The 19,471-nt window shown below is 32.7% G+C and overlaps 1 protein-coding gene across 2 annotated transcripts; it reads right to left on the minus strand.

The window, feature by feature from the left end:
• Positions 1-298: 298 nt before the first annotated feature.
• On the minus strand, positions 299-15,058 carry LOC111291904 (ribose-phosphate pyrophosphokinase 4). 2 transcript variants are annotated; one of them, XM_022884030.2, is made up of 7 exons: positions 14,785-15,058; positions 3,736-4,051; positions 1,657-1,752; positions 1,409-1,477; positions 1,199-1,327; positions 735-834; positions 299-644 (listed from the first exon to the last, which is right to left on the minus strand). In XM_022884030.2, exons 1-7 carry the CDS (start codon positions 14,928-14,930, stop codon positions 514-516), a joined length of 987 nt encoding a protein of 328 aa, XP_022739765.2. In that variant the 5' UTR covers positions 14,931-15,058; the 3' UTR covers positions 299-513. The 2 variants fall into 2 exon arrangements, with proteins under 2 accessions (XP_022739765.2, XP_022739766.2); XM_022884031.2 differs by having other exon boundaries at positions 299-638; positions 14,785-15,057.
• Positions 15,059-19,471: the final 4,413 nt, after the last annotated feature.

Consider the following 19,471-nt stretch of genomic DNA (forward strand, 5'->3'; position numbering starts at 1 on the left):
TGGTAGATAACATAATCCTAAGTTTAGTATCAATTTAAACTACAATTATCCTTGTATTTATCTTGTAAACATTTAAAAAAAAAATTGTATTGCTTTTCGGAGAACATCACTTGAAATTATTTTTAATATAATATTATAATTATTCCATCATAATTAAAAAAAAAAATTATGTAAAAATTCACCATTTATAAATGTGATCTCCAATGTAAAATTTTGATAGGCTTCACGTAATTTTGAATTGTAACTGCACTTATACAACTCATCTTATGTAGTCTCTTTTAATAGGAGTCTAACAAAATATAGAAATTTTTTTGTTTGATAAAAGGATAGAGTGATAAGGATATCACTTTTAACATTATTCAAGTTCATAATTTTATATAAAGAGAAAAAAAAAAAAGATTTTAACAGTTTTTGATAAGATGCTGCATTCTTAGTTTCAGCATCAAAATTCCTAACAATCTCAAATACCTGAGAAGAAGACAGTTTGAGACTCTTGGAAACTGGAATATTTGCTTAAATTTGTAGAGCTTCGGCAATTGATCCTGCAAGACTCAGAACTTCAAATGGAGCTGTGTTTTCTATGGCTTTAACAGTGTGGGGGCAAGAATCCGTGATCCAAAAGAAGGTAAATCCCTTCTCTGACCCTTCCGCAAAATGGAATCAAAGTAGAAACAAAGACAACATAAGTTGAGGGAGAAAGAAAGAAACAGAGATGAGAATGTTGAAGCACTTACCATCATTCTTTTTGGTAAATCGCTCCCACGAGCGTTTAGGAAAAACACCATGAGTGACATATGCACTCACCTTTGCTGCACCATGAGCTACCAAAACTTTCTGGAACAATAACATGGACATGAAGAAGCAGTTAAGGCCATATTATTCATGTCCAAGGCCCGAAGAATGTCTATAAGTGAAATGTCCATTATAGGACTACTTCTTGATCTTTTCAGATCATTAAATAGTCAAAAACACATGACCATCAAAATCTTTCAACAGGGAAAAAAATACACATTAGTTGATAAAAATATTTGTGAAATACATGTCTATCAGTAGCTAAACATATGATTCCCACTTAGTTCTTAGGAGATTTTTGTTATGGCTTCAAGAACTTTTTTTTCATGGCAACCTCTACGAGAACAATAATGAAATAAAGGAAAAAATATAAAAAAATAAGAAGAGATTATAGGACTACAAGTACCTGGCACTCAATAAGAGTGCCTCCAGATTGCACCAAGTCATCAACTATCACCACATGACAATTGGCAGGATTTCCCTCCTTGAGCCGAACTATCCTCTTGTCACCCTCACGAACCTTTGTGCAGATAACCTGCCAATCAATTACCATGTACCTTCATTAAATGAGCATGAAACATAATGTAACTTAATTTAGGTAAAAGTCCAAACTGACCATTGGAAAATGATCTAACAGCTTGTGAAATCGTTTCCAAGCTCCATCATCCGGAAATGCAACAACTATCTGAAAAACAACTTCAATTTAATTGGAAAGGATGTAAAAACCTAGCATGAGGGACCATTCCTAACGTATGAATAACAACAACATTAAGGGGGGAAATCATGTAGATGATGATGCCGACCAGCGCATGAACACAAAAAAATATATTTGACACAGACAACATTTTGAGGTGATTTACTTACATTATCAGCATCAGGAAGCTGGTGAAGGCGAAGCTTTAGAAGAGGAATCCCAGTCTCAAATAACGGCAACACATGGTCTCCAAAATAAAATCTTTCCTACATCATAAGCAAAATTAACAAATAATGATCAAGCCCCCTTACAACCAAACAAAAAATTTCATGACCCTAAGCATAAACTGAGAAAGAAAGCAAAAATACAAGCCTTTCCTTGATATTGCTTTGAAGGAACAAGTCAAACTATGAGAAGAAATAAAACAATCCTCACGTTCCTAAAACCAATATGTTGGTGAGAATACTATAAACCAAGGGAACCATGTCCCTCAACCACTGAATTACAAAATAATTGTGTTTGAAAATATTAAATATTATATATACAAATTTAATCTAAAATAAAACTTGGAAACAACAATCACCTATCAGTTGACCTGATGCTCCCTGTATTTTACTTTACAATGCTTATAAATAAACTTTTGGGAGAAACTATCAGTCTACTTAACAAACAAAACAATCTATCACTTTCCTAGGCCATGGCCTTCAGTGAACCCTGACGCTGATAACATCAATGTTAATAATCCTTAGTTTGTGTTCGGAATCTTCCATGAGGTTCATACATTGAAACCAAATTCAACAATCTGAATATTTGATCACTAGTAGCTGAGGTCATTGTTTGTTGGCCAAAGGATTTTGTTTCTGGACCTATCACCTTATATTTTGGACGTGATGAGAAAAAATATGCAAGTATCTTTCCCTCACCATCTGCTTTTTCTATTAAGTGGAACCAAAGTCTAAAAGAAGCTACCTTATGCTCCAATGTTTTGACATACTTTTCTTCAAATACCCTCTTCTCCTTTCCGTGTTAGACAAAACTTTTGTGACAAGGCCCACATGGAATCAAGACAACAATGGAAATAGCTAGAAAACAAGAATCAAATACAAGAACACCGATTTTACGTGGTTTGACTTGATAGCTATGTCCACATGAAGAGATGAAGAGAAAATTCACTATAATCTGAAGAAGAGTGGAGATTATAAGATATTTATACTAAAAAATCTAAGCCTTAAACACAACCAATGGGTCTTCTTCTCTCCACAAAAGACCTAACACGACATTTTATATAGTAATGACTTGGAGTACAAAATACTTGGGCTGAGTCAGGAGAAGGCCCAAATACAAAATACAGGCCACACTTTAAAAATAAATAAAATAAGTATGGGAAAGACATGTATCTAACAAAAAAAAAAGGTCATTGAAAACTAGAACTTCACTTCCACCTTTCCTCAAAACAATGAAATTCTCCATCTAATGCATGCTTCTTCGTGCAACCATATATTTCCTCCATCGTATGTCAGCATGAATAAACTTGAGACAGATGAATAGAAAATGCCTATACATTCTCTATCCCAGTGCATGCATATTTGCAAATAAGTAATTTATAAATATACTTGAACAATTACAATTAAACATAATTATGGGCATAGCTAATCCAAGGCTTTAGATGTTGCAGTAGAACATCAATTTCAACTTTTTCTCCTTCTCTCACACTGACCTTTTTAGTTAGGAACATACATCCCAGCTCCATCCTATGAGACATAACGAAAGACAAGAAACACTTTCTAGATGCCATTTATAAGTTCAAAGCTAAAAAAATTTTATATCACATATAGTATAATAAGCGCAACAAATGAAGTGACTGAATTAAGATATATTGATAGATATGAAAGGAAGGGAAGTACTGCCAAATGACCCAAAATGAGATTATAAGAACTACGATTTTTACTATGTTTAAAGTGTCTTAAAACAAGGTACTCCTTATTAGCATCATACTGCTAAAAGATTAAATAAAACTTTCCAGATGAATCTGATAAAAAGCTTCAGCAGAAGCTAAACAACACTGCATTTGGTAAATAATTTTGCTTTTTACCTTTTTTTTTTCTTTTGCAAAAATTGAATGGAAAGGAAAAAACAAAAAATAAAATTTCAATAGAAAACTAAAGACAAATAGCAAAAAGTAAAAAGTAAAAGCATTTATCAAATGGAGCTTAAATAAATATGATATTTTCATTGCACGAAAAACAAACCTGCAGAGCATGGATGTCATAAATGACTAAACTTGTGGGACCACCTCTAGATATGGGAATATTTGACAAAATCCTTGCCATGGTAAATGCAGTTGCTACATCTCCTTCTTCTTCCATTCTCTCGAAGGAGCCAGTTGGAAAGAATGGCAACACCAATGTGAAGGAAGCAACAAACAGTCGCGGAAGATTATATATGACAGAAAGCTGTTCAAAGATTACAGCTGGGGAGCTGAAGGATGCAAGAAAGGCAACATGCTGGCCTCGGATATCATGTGCATTGTTTACGTAAAGATTTGGAAATCCATCATCAAAATTCCTGCAAATGAAAGAAATTCAGCATTTCTCCTTCATATAAGAATACTCCATGTTAAAAAAAAAATTAAATATTGTTAGTGCATGCGTGTGTGGGTTGGAATATTATGGGAATATTCCATGAGAGACAGTTTAGGAGGGATTAATTGGGAGCGTTAATGTGTAATTTGTAATTGATTCTCCTTCCTTAGTATTGTCTATATAATGAAAGGCTAATCCAAGGGATTAGCAAGTTGTTCTCTAAAGCCTTAATTCTAACATGGTATCAGAGCCAGTAGCACAACCCTAGCAGCCGCCACCCCCTGCTCTCTCTCTTTCCCCAAACCCCTCTGCGATAGCCCCTGCATCGTCCCCTAAGCCGTTGCTACTACAAACTTTGATCTCGCAACCCTAAAGCTATGTACTTAAAACTTTTCCTTCCTCTTCACCAGTCCCTCATTAGTTGAAAGAAGGCCACCCCTTATTTTCAAAGGCAGCAAGAAGGGTTGCAACCTCTTCGTGAATGATAGATTAAGGGAGACAAGTTTTCTCAGTGTAAAGCGTGCCTGCAGAACAAGGGACAGAGTTCCTGGTTGTTGATTTGGGGTTGTGTTACCCGATTGAAAGATTACCAGTTATGTTCTAGAGGAAGAAGGATGTGTGGCCAAGGCAAAAAAAGAGGCAACCGCATTGAAGGTGATAACTCAAGAGTTTATCACGGGCTCACGGTTGTCGGATGGGAAACTTGATGGCTTCAACTACTTGTCATCGAGCAAGACTGTGTTGGTGACCTTGTGAGGTCGTGGAAAGTCTCAATTTCTGACAAGTGAGCTGCCAGCAAAGGAAACCTCGGAGAATGCAGCACGGAAGCAGAAGGACAATCAAGTACTTGGACAATTATTCAACTCAATGGAACAAGTCAAGGTGATGTTCAATCAATACTTTACAAGTAAGGAACTTTGGGATGCTTTAAAAATTGTTTATGCAAATTGTGCGAATTGATAGAAGATCTCAAATGTTAGGCATGGTCTAGAATGAAGCAGTCCGATAAGAGCTTGAGAGAATATTTTGCTCCGTTCAAGGAGGTATATGACGAGTTTAATGAACTCATGCCCTTGTCTATCAATCTAAAGACAAACCAAGAGCAACAAAAGGCTCTAGCCGTAGTGTTTTTCTTAGCAGGATTGAGAAACAAGTATGCCTGTGCTAGCACTTAGATGTTAGCAGGCAAAGATTCACTTTCTTTACTAGATGCTTATAAGTGCCTGAGCAAGGTCACTCAGTATGATCCTCCACAGGAAGACAGGGTAGTATTTGTGGCCCCACAACGTGAAGCGCAAGCACCACGCAAAGGATGTGATGGACGAGGTAGAAGATGTGGAAGTGGTAGAGGAGACCCACGGTCCTGCTAGCATGGACACTTACAGAATGTTTGTCAACAGCTTCGGGGCAATTCTAGCCCATCAGAGGCATATCCAACTAATGCTGCACTTCAGCCCCAACAACAAGATGAGAAAGAAGTTAAATTATCCCAAGATGAGTATGACAAGCTTATTCAGATGCTTCACAATCAGATTTCGATCTCCTTTCCAACAGCAACTTTTATACAAGGTAAATCTACCGCATGCCTAGCAACCCCCCCCCCCCCCTAGGACTTGAGTGATTGATTCAAGAGTATTGGATCACATGACGGGTACTACAGGTACTCTTTATTCATATACTCCTATGTGGGGAAACATTCTGTTTTGGTTGCTGATGGAAACTCTATAGATAGTGTGGGAAATGGCAACGCTCGATCTATATCCACATTACCTTTACAATCAGTGCTACATGTCCTTCTCTTTTTAACTTACTTTCAATCAATTAGATTACAAGGAATTTAAATTGTACTGTTTCCTTCTTTCTTACTCATTGTGTTTTTCAAGATCTATTGACAAAGTAGACTACTGGTAGGGGAAGGATCGAAGGTCTTTATGTGCTTGATGACATACAGAAGATACAGTCTCGATTAATGACATATTCAGGAGAATTGTCATCAGCTTATGAGTCTCATTGTCGTTTTGGTCATCCATCTATGTCAACTTTACGAGCTATGTGTCTTCATTTATCATCTTTTGGTTTTGATTGTTAATGGTGCAAGTTTGCTAAACTGCACAAAGTGTCCTATCGACCTCAATTTAATAAAAGAGAAAAGTTTCCTTTTGCTGTGATTCATTCTAATGTATTGAGGCCTTGTCCTATTATTTCGAAATCAGGTTATAGATACTTTGTGACATTTGTTGATGATTATTCAGAAGTTTGTTGGTTGTATTTGTTGTGGAGCCACTCTAAATTATTCTCTGTCTTTACTACGTTTCATGTAGAAATAGAGAATCAATTGGGTAAGTCAATCAAAATTTTACTAAGTGATAATAAGGGAGGGCATTTTTCTACAGAGTTTGTTCAATTCCTAAATGCAAAAGGTATTGTTCATCAGTCCTCTGTACAAATACCCCATAGCAAAATAGGGTTGCCAAAAGGAAGAATCGCCATTTGTTGGAACTAGCTAGAGCTCTTTTGTTTCAAATGAAGGTCCCTAAAGTGTTCTATAGTGAAGCTGTCATCACAACATGCTACCTTATAAATCGTTTGCCACCCTCGGTTCTCGGAAGAAAAATTCCTCTTCAAGCATTATGTCCTGATCATCCCTTATTTCAATCTCCCTCAGGTGTTTGGGTGCACATGTTTTGTTACTGATACTCATCTAGGCCGCACTAAATTAGACCCACATTCTCTTAAGTGTATCTTCCTAGGTTATTCACATGTCCAAGAAGGGTATCGATGCTACTTTCCAGACCTGGGTCGCTTTATTATTTCGATAGATGTCATGTTTCATGAGTCGATTCCTTTTCCTTTGGTACTACAATCTCATCCATCACCTATCATACTAGAAGAAAAAGATTTTCTCATCTATCATATACATAACAAACCGATTAATGCATCCCCTTCTGAGGCATGCTCAGACACTCGATTTGGTCGTACATACACTAGAAGGACCTACATAGATCCATCTACGGAAACTTCCCTTATCAAGACAATCCCTCCGTCAATGGATCCACCTTGAGACTCTATGGCTGAAGATGTACCGATTGCTCTATGAAAAGATTCGCGAACTTGCAAAAATTTTCCTTTATACACGCCTTCGTACAAAGGACTTTCTACTCAACTGCAAACTTGTATTGTCACAATTTATGCTATTACTATGCCGCATACTCTTCATGATGCTTTTGCAAATTTAGGATGTCATAAGGCTATGAAGGATGAGATTATGGCCCTAGAGGCCAACCAACCATACATGGGACTTTGTTTTCCCTACCGAAAGGAAAGCAAGCTATTGGGTGCAAGTGGGTTTACACCACAAAATTGAATCTTGATGGTTCATTGGCTAGATTGTAGGCAAGACTAGTAGCAAAGGGATATGTGCAGACATATGGAGTAGATTATTTTGATACCTTTTCACCAGTGTCAAAGATGACATCTATTCGCCTATTCCTCAGTTTTGTTGCTACACATAAATGGGCATTACATCAATTGGACGTGAAGAATGCTTTCCTACATGGTGACTTGACTGAAAAGGTATATGTGGAGCAACCACCGGGTTTGTTGCTCAAAGGGAGTCTGGGAAGGTGTACCGTTTGCATAGATCTCTATATGATCTAAAGCAATCTCCACACACGTGGTTCGGCAAATTTAGTGCAACTCTTGTTCAGTTTGGCATGCAACAGAATGAGAAAGATCATTCAATATTTTATATGTAGCAAAGTTCTGGCCTTATATTGTTGAGAGTGTATGAAGATGATATCATCATCACTAGCAATGTGATAGTGCAAAAATTGACAGACTTAAGATGTATCATAAGTCCTAGTTTGAGACCAAGGATGGTTAATTGAAATATTTTCTAGGTATTGAAGTGGCAAGGTGTAAAAAAGGTATCTTTATATCTTAGAGGAAGTATGTGTTGGATATTTTTTAGAGATGCAAGCTTCTTCCATGGCAAGCCAAGTGACACACAGATGGATCTAGGTATTAAGCTTTCTCCAGAAGATGGCACTTGACTTACTGATCCCACACTTTACAAGAGACTAGTGGGAAAACTGAATTACCGGACCATGACAAGACTTGATATATCTTTTCCAATGAGTGTGGTAAATCAATTCATGGCAGCTCCTAAAGAGACTCACTGGAGACCAATGATGTGCATCCTCCGATATTTGTTGAGAAATCCTGGAAAGGGAATACTCTACAATTCTACTAATGATGGGGGTAATCAGGTTTATGTAGATGCAAATTGGGTAGGCTCTCCTATGGATAGGAACTCTACATCCAGTTATGCTATATTCCTTGGGAGTAATGTAATGTCCTAGAAGAGCAAGAAGCAGCAAGTAGTTGCTAGGTCTAGCACAGAAGCAGTGTATAGAGCCATGGCTTTGGCTACAACAGAAATATTATGGATAGTTCAATTCTTAGATGAAACTGGGCTTTCAGTTCGGACCCCTACAGAGTTATGGTGTGATAATCAGGCGGTGATTCGTATTGCTTTCAATCCAATATTTCATGAAAGAACCACACATATAGAAGTTGATTGTTATTTCATTAAGGAAAAGTTGTAGAGTGGAACAATATTATTAAAGCATGTGCGCATAGGGGAACAACCAGTCGATATTCTTATGAAATCACTTCCAGGAGTTTAAGTTGACTATATATGTAACAAGCTAAGCACGACTGATATACATGCTCCAGCTTGAAAGCAAGTGTTAGTGTAAACATGTGTGTGAGTTGGAATATTATGAGAATATTCCAGGGGAGACAGTTTAGGAGGGATTAATTGGGAGCACTAATGTGTAATTTGTAATTGATTCTCTTTCCTTAGTGTGGGAAAACACTTATTTACAGCTGGTTGTAATCTTATAATCTATATATTTATATTTGTATCTCTAGAATTAAGTATTTGTATCCCTAGAATTAAGGAAGATTTAGTTTCCTAGTTTAACCCCTAATTAGTTGTATAAAAACCTAAGATTCTTGTATAATTTAAGATAAGCAGTTTTTCAATATACATTCAGTTTCCACATGGTATCAGAGCTTTAGGCTCTTCTTGGGAAGAAAAATTTTCAACCTTTATTGCCGACTTTTTTAGGCCTTCATTGCCGAATTCTGTTTAGGCCTTTATTGTCGAACCCTTTCAAAGAAAGATATCACTATCACCCAATTTGAGAAAATGTTAACTGAAAAAATCACTGGAGTACTACAGATATCTCAAAAACAAGGAGAGTTGAACAGGGAAGAGATTGAAAAGCCGAGAAACTTATTGAAAATCCTTGAAAAGCCTACTATGGTATGTTCTTTGGGTAAAGTTTCTAGTTCAAGTAAAGCTTCTGGTTCTCATGGATTAAATGTTTCGGCTAAGCCTATTACGAGTTCTCGGCTCATTGACTCAGGAGCCACAGACCACATGACACATTCCCCACAAAAGTTTAGTACATATAACCCGTGTCCTAGTAATAAGAAAATTGTTGTTGCTGATGGTTCACTTACCACAGTGGCAGGATTAGGAGATGTTCAAGTTAATCCCTCGTTTGTTCTCAAAAATGTTCTTCATGTTCCTGGATTGTCTACTAATCTGATATCTACACAAAAACTTACCAGAGATATGAATTGCAAAGTAACTTTTTATCCCTCTTATTGTGAATTTCAGAACCAGAGTTCGGGGAAGATGATTGGATTTGCTAAGGAGAAGGATGGACTATACTATCTTGAGACATCAAATAACACAAGTAGTATAAAAAATAGTTTACCTTTGTCATTTCTTTCTGAAAAATCTTCCAATAAAGACAAAATCTAGCTTTATCATTTTCATCTTGGACATCATTCTTTTGGAACCTTGAGAAACATGTTTCCTTCTTTGTTCAAAGAATTAAATGTTGAAGATTTTCATTGTGATATTTGCGAATTTGCAAAACATAGACGTGTGTCTTTTTCAATCAGTAACAAAAGAAGTTCTACTCCTTTTTACTTGATTCATAGTGACATTTGGGGTCCCTCTACAATTCCTAATATTTCTGATGCGAGATGGTTTGTTTCATTCATAGATGATTGTACTAGGGTCTCTTGGGTTTTTTTACTTAAATCCAAATCAGATGTGAATAGTGTATTTTTAAGTTTCCAAAACATGATCCAAAATCAATTTGGAGTAAGAATCAAGAGATTTAGGTCTGATAATGCAAGAGACTACTTCAACCAGAGTCTATCCACCTATTTCCAAAAAGAAGGGATTATCCATGAGTCCTCTTGTGTTAATACTCCACAGCAGAATGGAGTGGCAGAGAGAAAAAACAGTCATTTACTAGCCACAACCCGAGCCTTTCTTTTTCAAGCAAATGTACCTAAATCTTATTGGGAAGAAGCTGTTCTCACTACCACACACATTATAAATAGGTTACCTTCAAGAGTTTTGGGATTTAAAACTCCTATGAAACTACTCTCACAATTTTATCCCAACCTCAATACCACAAACAATCTCACACCTAGGATATTTGGTTGTACATCATTTGTTCATGTTCACAGTCATAACAGGGGAAAGTTGGATCCAAGAGCGATTAAGTGTATTTTTGTGGGGTATTCTTCAACTTAAAAAGGATATAAGTGCTATCATCCTCCTACCAAAAAATTTTATGTGTCTGCAGATGTCACTTTTGAAGAAAATAAACCATTTTTTACTCAACCTTATCTTCAAGGGAAGACTTCATTCATGGAAGATAAGGATAAAGACTTCTTTTTGCTTGATTTGCCCCCTTCTTCAACATTTACACCCATTAATTCTTCTAAGTCGAAACCCGTTTCTGCTAAGCCCAAGTCAAACACTGAATTTGAGTCTGAACCCATTCCAAATACGGAAGATGTGACAAAGGATAATATTGTTCTTGATTCTATGAAGGAATTACAGGTGTACTCAAGAAGGAAAGTTCCAGATCCTGAACCTATGCTAGTCCAAGAACCTGATCCTAACTCTGGAAATGAGGTAACTACAGCTTTTGACTCTGTTTCTCAAAATGAGCATGAATCTCCTAAAACTATAACTAGTGATTATGATTTGCCTATTGCCATTAGGAAAGGAACCAGAGAATGTACCAAGTATCCACTATACCCAATATCTAATTTTGTGTCATTTGAAAAATTCTCACCATCCCACAAAAATTTTCTTGTGAGCCTAAACACTATTTCTGTTCCAACTACATTATCCGAGGCATTATCCAGTGAGAAATGGAGGCAAGCCATGAAAATAGAAATGGAGGCCTTAGAGAAAAATCACACATGGGAACTGGTAAAGTTGCCTAAAAGAAAAAATCCAGTGGGGTGTAAATGGGTTTTCACTGTAAAATACAAGGCAGATGGTACTGTTGAAGGGTATAAAGCCAAGTTAGTGGCTAAGGGCTACACTCAAACCTATGGAGTGGATTACCAGGAAACTTTTGCTCCAGTTACCAAGATGAATACAGTTAGGATTTTGTTATCATTGGCTTCAAATTACAATTGGCAGCGTCAACAATTTGATGTAAAGAATGCTTTTTTACATGGTGATTTGGAAGAAGAAATATATATGAAGGTTCCATCGGGATTTGGAGATCATCTAGAAGCAAACAAAGTATGCAGGCTAAAAAAGGCTTTATATGGCCTTAAACAGTCTCCTAGAGCTTGGTTCGGGAGATTTGCTAAAGTGATGCTAGCAATGGGATATAAACAGAGTCAAGGAGATCACACATTGTTTATCAAGCACTTTGATTCAAGGAGAGTCACAATTCTATTAGTGTATGTTGATGATATAATTGTAACTGAAGATGATGAAAAAGAGAGAGAATCTCTAAAACAGTGTTTGGCTAAAGAATTTGAGATAAAAGAGCTAGGGAGATTGAAGTATTTCCTAGGAATTGAAGTAGCTCACTCATGGCATGGTATTTTTATCTCACAACAGAAATATGTGATGGATCTTCTGAAGGAAACTGGGAAGCTTGCATGTAAACCTGCAAATACCCCTATAGATCCTAATCATAAAATTGGAGAAGCTAATGAAGATGCTGCTGTAAATAGAGAGATGTACCAAAGATTAGTGGGAAGACTCATTTATCTCTCACATACTAGACCTGATATAGCATATGTTGTGAGTGTGGTAAGTCAATTTATGCATAGTCCTAAAGAAGTGCACCTACAGGCTGTCTACCGTATATTGCACTATTTGAAGGCCAATCCTGGGAGAGGTATCTTATTCAAAAGAAATTCGGGGTTAGTTCTAGAAGCATATACAAATGCTGATTATGCAGGTTCAGTAACTGATAGAAGATCCACCTCAGGCTACTGCACTTTCTTAGGTGGTAATCTTGTGACTTGAAGGAGTAAAAAACAGAATGTGGTGGCAAGATCAAGTGCTGAAGCAGAGTTCAGAGCAATGGCTCAAGGAATTTGTGAACTACTATGGTTAAAGATTATCCTAGAAGACTTGAAGATCAAGTGGGATGGACCAATGAGACTCTACTGTGATAACAAGTCTGCAATAAGCATTGCACACAATCTTGTGCAACATGACAGAACAAAATACATTGAAGTAGACCAGCATTTCATAAAGGAGAAACTAGACAGTAGGTTGATTTGTACATCTTATATATCAACCAAGGTTCAACTTGCAGATGTGTTGACTAAAGGTCTCAGCAGTGCAACATTTCAAGAAATTATTTTCAAGCTGGGAATGAAAAACACATATTCACCAGCTTGAGGGGGAGTGTGGGAAAACACTTATTTACAGCTGGTTATAATCTTGTAATCTGTATATTTATATTTGTATCTCTAGAATTAAGTATTTGTATCCCTAGAATTAAGGAAGATTTAGTTTCCTAGTTTAACCCCTAGTTAGTTGTATATAAACCTAAGATTCTTGTATAATTTAAGATAAGCAGTTTTTCAATATACATTCAGTTTCCACACTTAGTATTGTCTATATAATGAAAGGCTAATCCAGGAGATTAGCAAGTTGCTCTCTAAAGCCTTAATTTTAACAAATATATATTATCAAAATCAATTCTAGCATCAAGCCTAGCAGCAGAAAAACTTAAAATTTATTATCATATGAAGTGGAACATTCTAAAGGAAATTTATGTGGTATCAACAATGAGAAAGACGAGCAATTTAAATGTTTATGTCTGCAGTAGAATGCAATAATTGTCATACTGAATATAAGAATTAGCAAAGCATATGCTAACTATAATTATTTAGCACAAATGTGCATGCAAGGCTGCTTCCAGATTGCCAAACCCATTCCAAAATTAGGCATGGATTCATTATCCCAACAGGAGTAATGAATTTTATCTTGTATGTGGACATGGGAAGTTTGAATACAGAAAACAACAGGTCACTATTAAAAATGCCAATAAAAGCTGAAACTCCAACAGTCCCTTCCACCCCCCCCCCCCTTTTCCATCTCTTTTCTCTCCCTCATTTCTAAAACAGGCTTTAATATTCTTGATTTGTCATGATACAGACATGAGCAATAAAAGAAAGCTAGACAATACATGGTAAGTCAACATGCAAAAATTGCAAAGGAAGTGTAAATAAAACAAATAGAAGATATAAAAATTCTATGGAATGCTTATGCTGCTGCCAGGGAATTACTGAATTGAGGTAAGGGTGTGAATGTGAAGAACTTCACATGAATGACATCTGCATCTTCTTTTGATGGTGAGAAGTCCAATGGCAATATAATGTTGTTGTCAGCCTCACAACTTTTTTTAAATAAAAAAAATAAATGATGCACTCTTATGCGGTGTTTGTGTTAGGAAGAAGGGAGCAGGGATGGAGTCACCCAAAATGGCATAAGTAAAGAAGTTCCAAGCAAGCTCATAGGAGACTTTACTACTGGGTGACGTGTATCTATCACCAGACTGGCTCAGTTTCAGTTAAGGGCTTGAAAGTAAGAACATAGACAGGTTAAAATGTTCTTGAGGCAAAGTTGAATTTTCAAGATAAATCAAATAGTTAAAACATCAAAAGAAGCTGATTTTCCAGCTAATTGAATGCAATGGTCTATCGTTGAGTGTTGACCAACTTACGAGTGTGTTTAGAACTAACTGACTTGGACTGCATATTCTCAAATCTTGACAAAAAGTTTTCAAGCTCTACTATCAAACAGACCCCCTTGAATCCAGGCTTATGATTCGTAGGCTGTAGCAAGGTTATTAGAACTACATTTACAATATGGCATGAATTACAAATCTGAAATAATAGCATATAGAGCCCAGCAGTAAACACACCAGGAAATTGATTAGAATCTCATAAAACTACAGAATATAAAGAAAATGCAAAAGCAAAAAAATTCATAAATTTCCATCCAAATAAAAAGCATAAGTTTTTGCTATTCTCTTTAGAGTAAAAAAGGGGGGAGGGCACATGCTCTATTACAACATAATTCATGGAATTCTTTGCACTTATCCTAACACCCCAATCTGATCATACCCTTTAGTTTTCATACATATATATATTTTTTATCAACTATATTTTTCAAAATTCAAGCTTTCTACAAACAGATTAAACCAAAAGCAAGATAGAAAAATACCCACCTTAAAACATAAAAAAAAAAAAAAAACCCAAAGAACAGAAAACACGAAAATTATGATTCATTCTTAAAAGAAAGCAATAAAGATTTTTAAGAACGAATTCAGGCAGGTGAGTGAGTACCTCCAGTTGATAGATTGAAGGGTAATGAGTTGGGAGTGCGCAGCAACTTTACGGGCAAGCTCTTCGCATTCCATACAGTAAAACAATTGAACTTGCTTCTTATTCAGGGACTTCAGCTCTCCCATGTTCTTGTTATTGTTCTCCATTTTTGTTCTTTCTTTCTTTTAGCTTTTTCCAAAATAAAGAGAGTACTTAGAGTTTAGACAGAGAATAAAGTGACAAAGATCGCACGAGGGTCGGCTGCGACTCCAACTGACTTCACAGTTAAAACTCATCTCTATTTCTTGGGGTCCGTCTTTCGCCTTTTTGTTTTTTTTTTTTTTTTTTTTTTGTTTTTTTTTTGTTTTTTTTGCATTTTGGGTAATTTTTAATTGCAAAAATAATTTTTATAATAATTAATTAACTTGTCAACCGTACTATATATGAATTAATTTTTTATTTAGATATAAGTATAAATATTTCAATGAATTTCATTTAATTCAAATTGAAAAGAAATAAAGATCTTCAATCTTTTGGCTTTTTTTTGTAAAAAATAAATAAATAACAACTTTTTTTTTTATACTTAAAGATTATGAAAAGGGGAAAACAAGAAACAAACTTGTTTGACTTGCAACCTTATTGATGGTGCCAAAAGAAAATCCAATAATAAAAATAAATACAACCAAGAACTAATTCAATTATTTTAAGTTAAAAATAATCCATAATTAAAAACATTTCAATTGCACAAAAAGTTTAATGTTTAACCACGTCTCAAAGGTGTATATCTAATCTATCAAAGGAGTTAATATCACGTCAATTTCTTAAATTTTTATTTAGTTCATTTTTATATTTAAACTTTAAAGTTTTTTTGACAATGAATTCATATTCTAATTTCAAATCTTATATATATATATATATATAAGTCAAAACTTTTAACATAAAAAAAAATCCTATGTAAATAAGTTATTTTTTTTACATATGAAATATCATTAGTAAACGTTGTGTGTTTTATAATTAATGAATTTGATTATATAATTAATTTTAAAATAATTTATTATGACTAAATTAATTATGTTTAAATACTAATATTTTTGCCTTTTATAAATTAGCTATAATTAATTTGATTATTAATTCAAAAAATCAAAATTTAAATAGAAAGCTAATTAATCATGAATAATTTTACATATTTACTAATCTTTATTTATAATTATATAAACATATTAATTTACTAGAACAATCTATTTTATATATATACACACATACACACAAAAGATAACTTCAACATATTAACTTGAAAAAAAAAAGAAATAAGTCTATGCATGTAGGGCAATATTTTATACATGAATAATGTCAAATGATGTCATGTGTTTTGATCATAATCAATAATTCAAATTTCAAAATTAAAATTACAAACTAATTTAATTTCTAATATTTTCTCAATTATCGTCCAAAAAATATTGTTACCTATTTAATGGCTTAATTTTAGTTTTTTTTTTTTTTTAACTTTAAGTATGAATATTTCTTTTTATTTTTGTTTACAATAAAGCTAATTAATCATGAATAATTTTACATAGTTACTAATCTTTATTTATAATTATATAAACATATTAATTTGCTAGAACGATCTAATATATATATATATATATATATAAACACACATAAAAAAAGATTATTTAAGTAATCTTCTATTCTTTTTTACCCTTGATACATTGTTTAAATAATGGTATAACTTTTTTATATTTTACACCAATTTTCTATACTTTATAATAAGCTTTAAAGGGGTGTTGTAAAATTATAACTCTGTGAGTATTATTATTTTTTATAACATGTTTTTTTTTATTTAGTATTATATTTTTGTAAATATATTTTCCTTAATTATTTCAGTTAGAGTTATTAGATTAATCTTAATTATGATTATTTTGATTTTTTTTTCTTTTTATTTCAGTTTTGGTTTAGTGCTCTTAAATATTTTACTAAGAAAATTAATTGGTAATTAATCTTTTCTTTTCAATTTTATAGATGCAAGATTTTCATATTAAAAAAAAAAAGTTATAATGTTAAAAAAGAATGTGAATGACTATAAATTTTTTTTATCAAAAGTTTAATTTTGACCTCTTTAAATGATTTTTTGATTTGTTATTAATAATTGGCAGTTATGTGTTTTTATCTCTTTGATAAATTCATTATTCAATTTGCAAAGAAAAAAAAAAGGATTAAAAGTCTACTTTTCTTTTTTTTTTTTTATTTGATTATTAAATATTTCATTTGTAATGAGTAAGAAAAGCGACTATTCTCCGCTTATTTTTATTTACAATTTTATTTTTTATTTTTTGTATTTGATTCAATAAAAAACTTAACTAATTTGATATTATTTAAACTTATATTGGGCTTTCAACTCAAAGTTCGTACACGTATAATAAATGTTTGGTTATTTCTTTTTCACATATATATAATAAATTTTTGGTTCAGTATATACTTCAATATATAATTATTTTTAAAAAAATATATATCTTATAACGTCTTAAAATATTAAAATTTCAAGTTTCAATAATAATATAATTTTTTAATGATATTATTTTATGTTTAATATATGTGTATTCAAATTAATAAAAATTATTAAAAGGAATTATGTATTTCCTATAATTGATTTAAAGTAGGTGAAAACATTTTGCAATCTTAAATTAATTAAGGCAAATTTGATCACACTTATGAAAATATGTTTAATTTGATTTTTTTCATTTAACCTTTTAATTATATGTAGTGTCCATATGATAATGAGTTGCTCTTATATATTATTTGGATATATGTATATGTAAATTTTATAAAGTGTTTAATTAAGTATTAAACAATAGTATTTATTAAATGCTTGAATATTTTAAAAGTATTATTTTCTTAGATATCATTGGATATATACATATATAAATTTTATATTTTTATTAAAACAATATTTTTATATATAATTATATAAAAATAACCTATGCATAACACGTGCCATAAACTAGTTAGGTTTAAATTAACAGATATATGCAATTTAAAATTATAAGAAGAAATCATTTTCTTTTAAATCATGGGAAAAAGAAGGTAAAATAGTTACTAATATTTTTAGAGAAATTATTTGATATATTATTAGTTGAGTTTTTTTAACTTTATCCATTAATAAAATAACACATGCATCACTTTTTGTTAATTAATTTTTTTAAAATATACCATAAGAGATATATATCACATTATTAATTCCACTTGTAAAATTAAATAACCAGTACATTAGATAATTCTCATATTTTTAATTAATTTTACTATTGTTATAGTAGGAGAAATAATGATTTGTGATTTTTTTTATATGATTTTAAATTAAAATAAATTTATAATATAGATTGAAAGAATTGGACAAGTCAAATTTTTAAAATTTTAAAAGCTTTTGAAAATTGAATAATTGATTAAAAATATTATTTGAGGATGTTCATGTAAGTATTTACATAAGTAATTTTTATAAGATTAACTTGTATTTTATTATATTATATATGATATATGGTTGTAAATCTTCAAAAAAAAGTGGATACATTTTTTGCATTTCAAATTGAGGTTCGTTTGATATAATTTTTCTTCTATGTTTTTTATTTTTCATTTTTTTAAACAATAACAAAAAAACATGTTTGATAAAAAGTATGAAAAAAAATATAAAAAATATTGAATATAAATTACACAAGGCTGTTAGGAAAAATTTCAAATGCCACATGATCATTTTATTATTATGTTAAGGTAAGAGGTATAATATTTGACAATCTAAAATAAATTGTTGCAGATTATACATTTGAAATGATTTTAATAAATGATTATCGATAATACTCGAACTTAAAATCTCTTTATCAAAGACAATGACTCTTAACCAATTAAATCAAGCACTTATTGGTATTTTTTCATCTTTATTCTCTTTCTTCTCTTCTTCAAACACCAATTTAAGCGTCAACATATTCCTTTGTCTTCCCTGTTTATCCTTGGATCAGTATTTAGCACAAACATTTTGAATGCACTCAAAATGCATGATTCACAAAAAAATGATAAGATTGAATGTTACCAACTTCATTGTTAACCAGAATTGCGTGATCTTAAAAACTCTAAAGGAATTTCCATTGAACGATCATTGCCTCCATGCAATTGCAAAGGTGTTAACTTAAAAATGTTTTACTTTTAATTGGATATGATGCTCCAACGCAAAGTAGGTCATCCATCAAATCCAAATCAAATGATTCAAAGTTCACCAACCTATTAACGATCAAGAATTCATGATCTTAACCGCTAAGAAAAAGTCAAAGAATTTCCAATTCAATAATTCAAAAAAGGATAAATGAACGTAGCCATGTTAAAAAAATGTTGGTGACTATTTCACGCTGCCCTCGCTTAACAGCCCGCCATAGCAGCTGGCTTGAATTACGAAACGTCTCGGTAATTGGAGAAAAGTATATAAATATAATCATAAATTATTTGTTAGATCTCAACAATCAGTTAGGCTTCTGAGAATCAATTGCATACATTGTACATCTATTTGTTTCCACTCATCTAACGTGAACACCAACAAAATAACTCTTTAACCAGATTAACAGTTAAAATCAAGCAAAAATGGAAAACTTGAACATGGAAAATCAAACAGAAAACAGCCATTACGAATCAACAAATAATTAATTCAATTAGTTAAAATTTATTTTTTTGA

The sequence above is a fragment of the Durio zibethinus genome, chromosome 10, assembly GCF_047325235.1.
Source record: "Durio zibethinus cultivar Kanyao isolate XHJ-2024 chromosome 10, ASM4732523v1, whole genome shotgun sequence".
NCBI classification, from domain to species: Eukaryota; Viridiplantae; Streptophyta; class Magnoliopsida; order Malvales; family Malvaceae; genus Durio; species Durio zibethinus.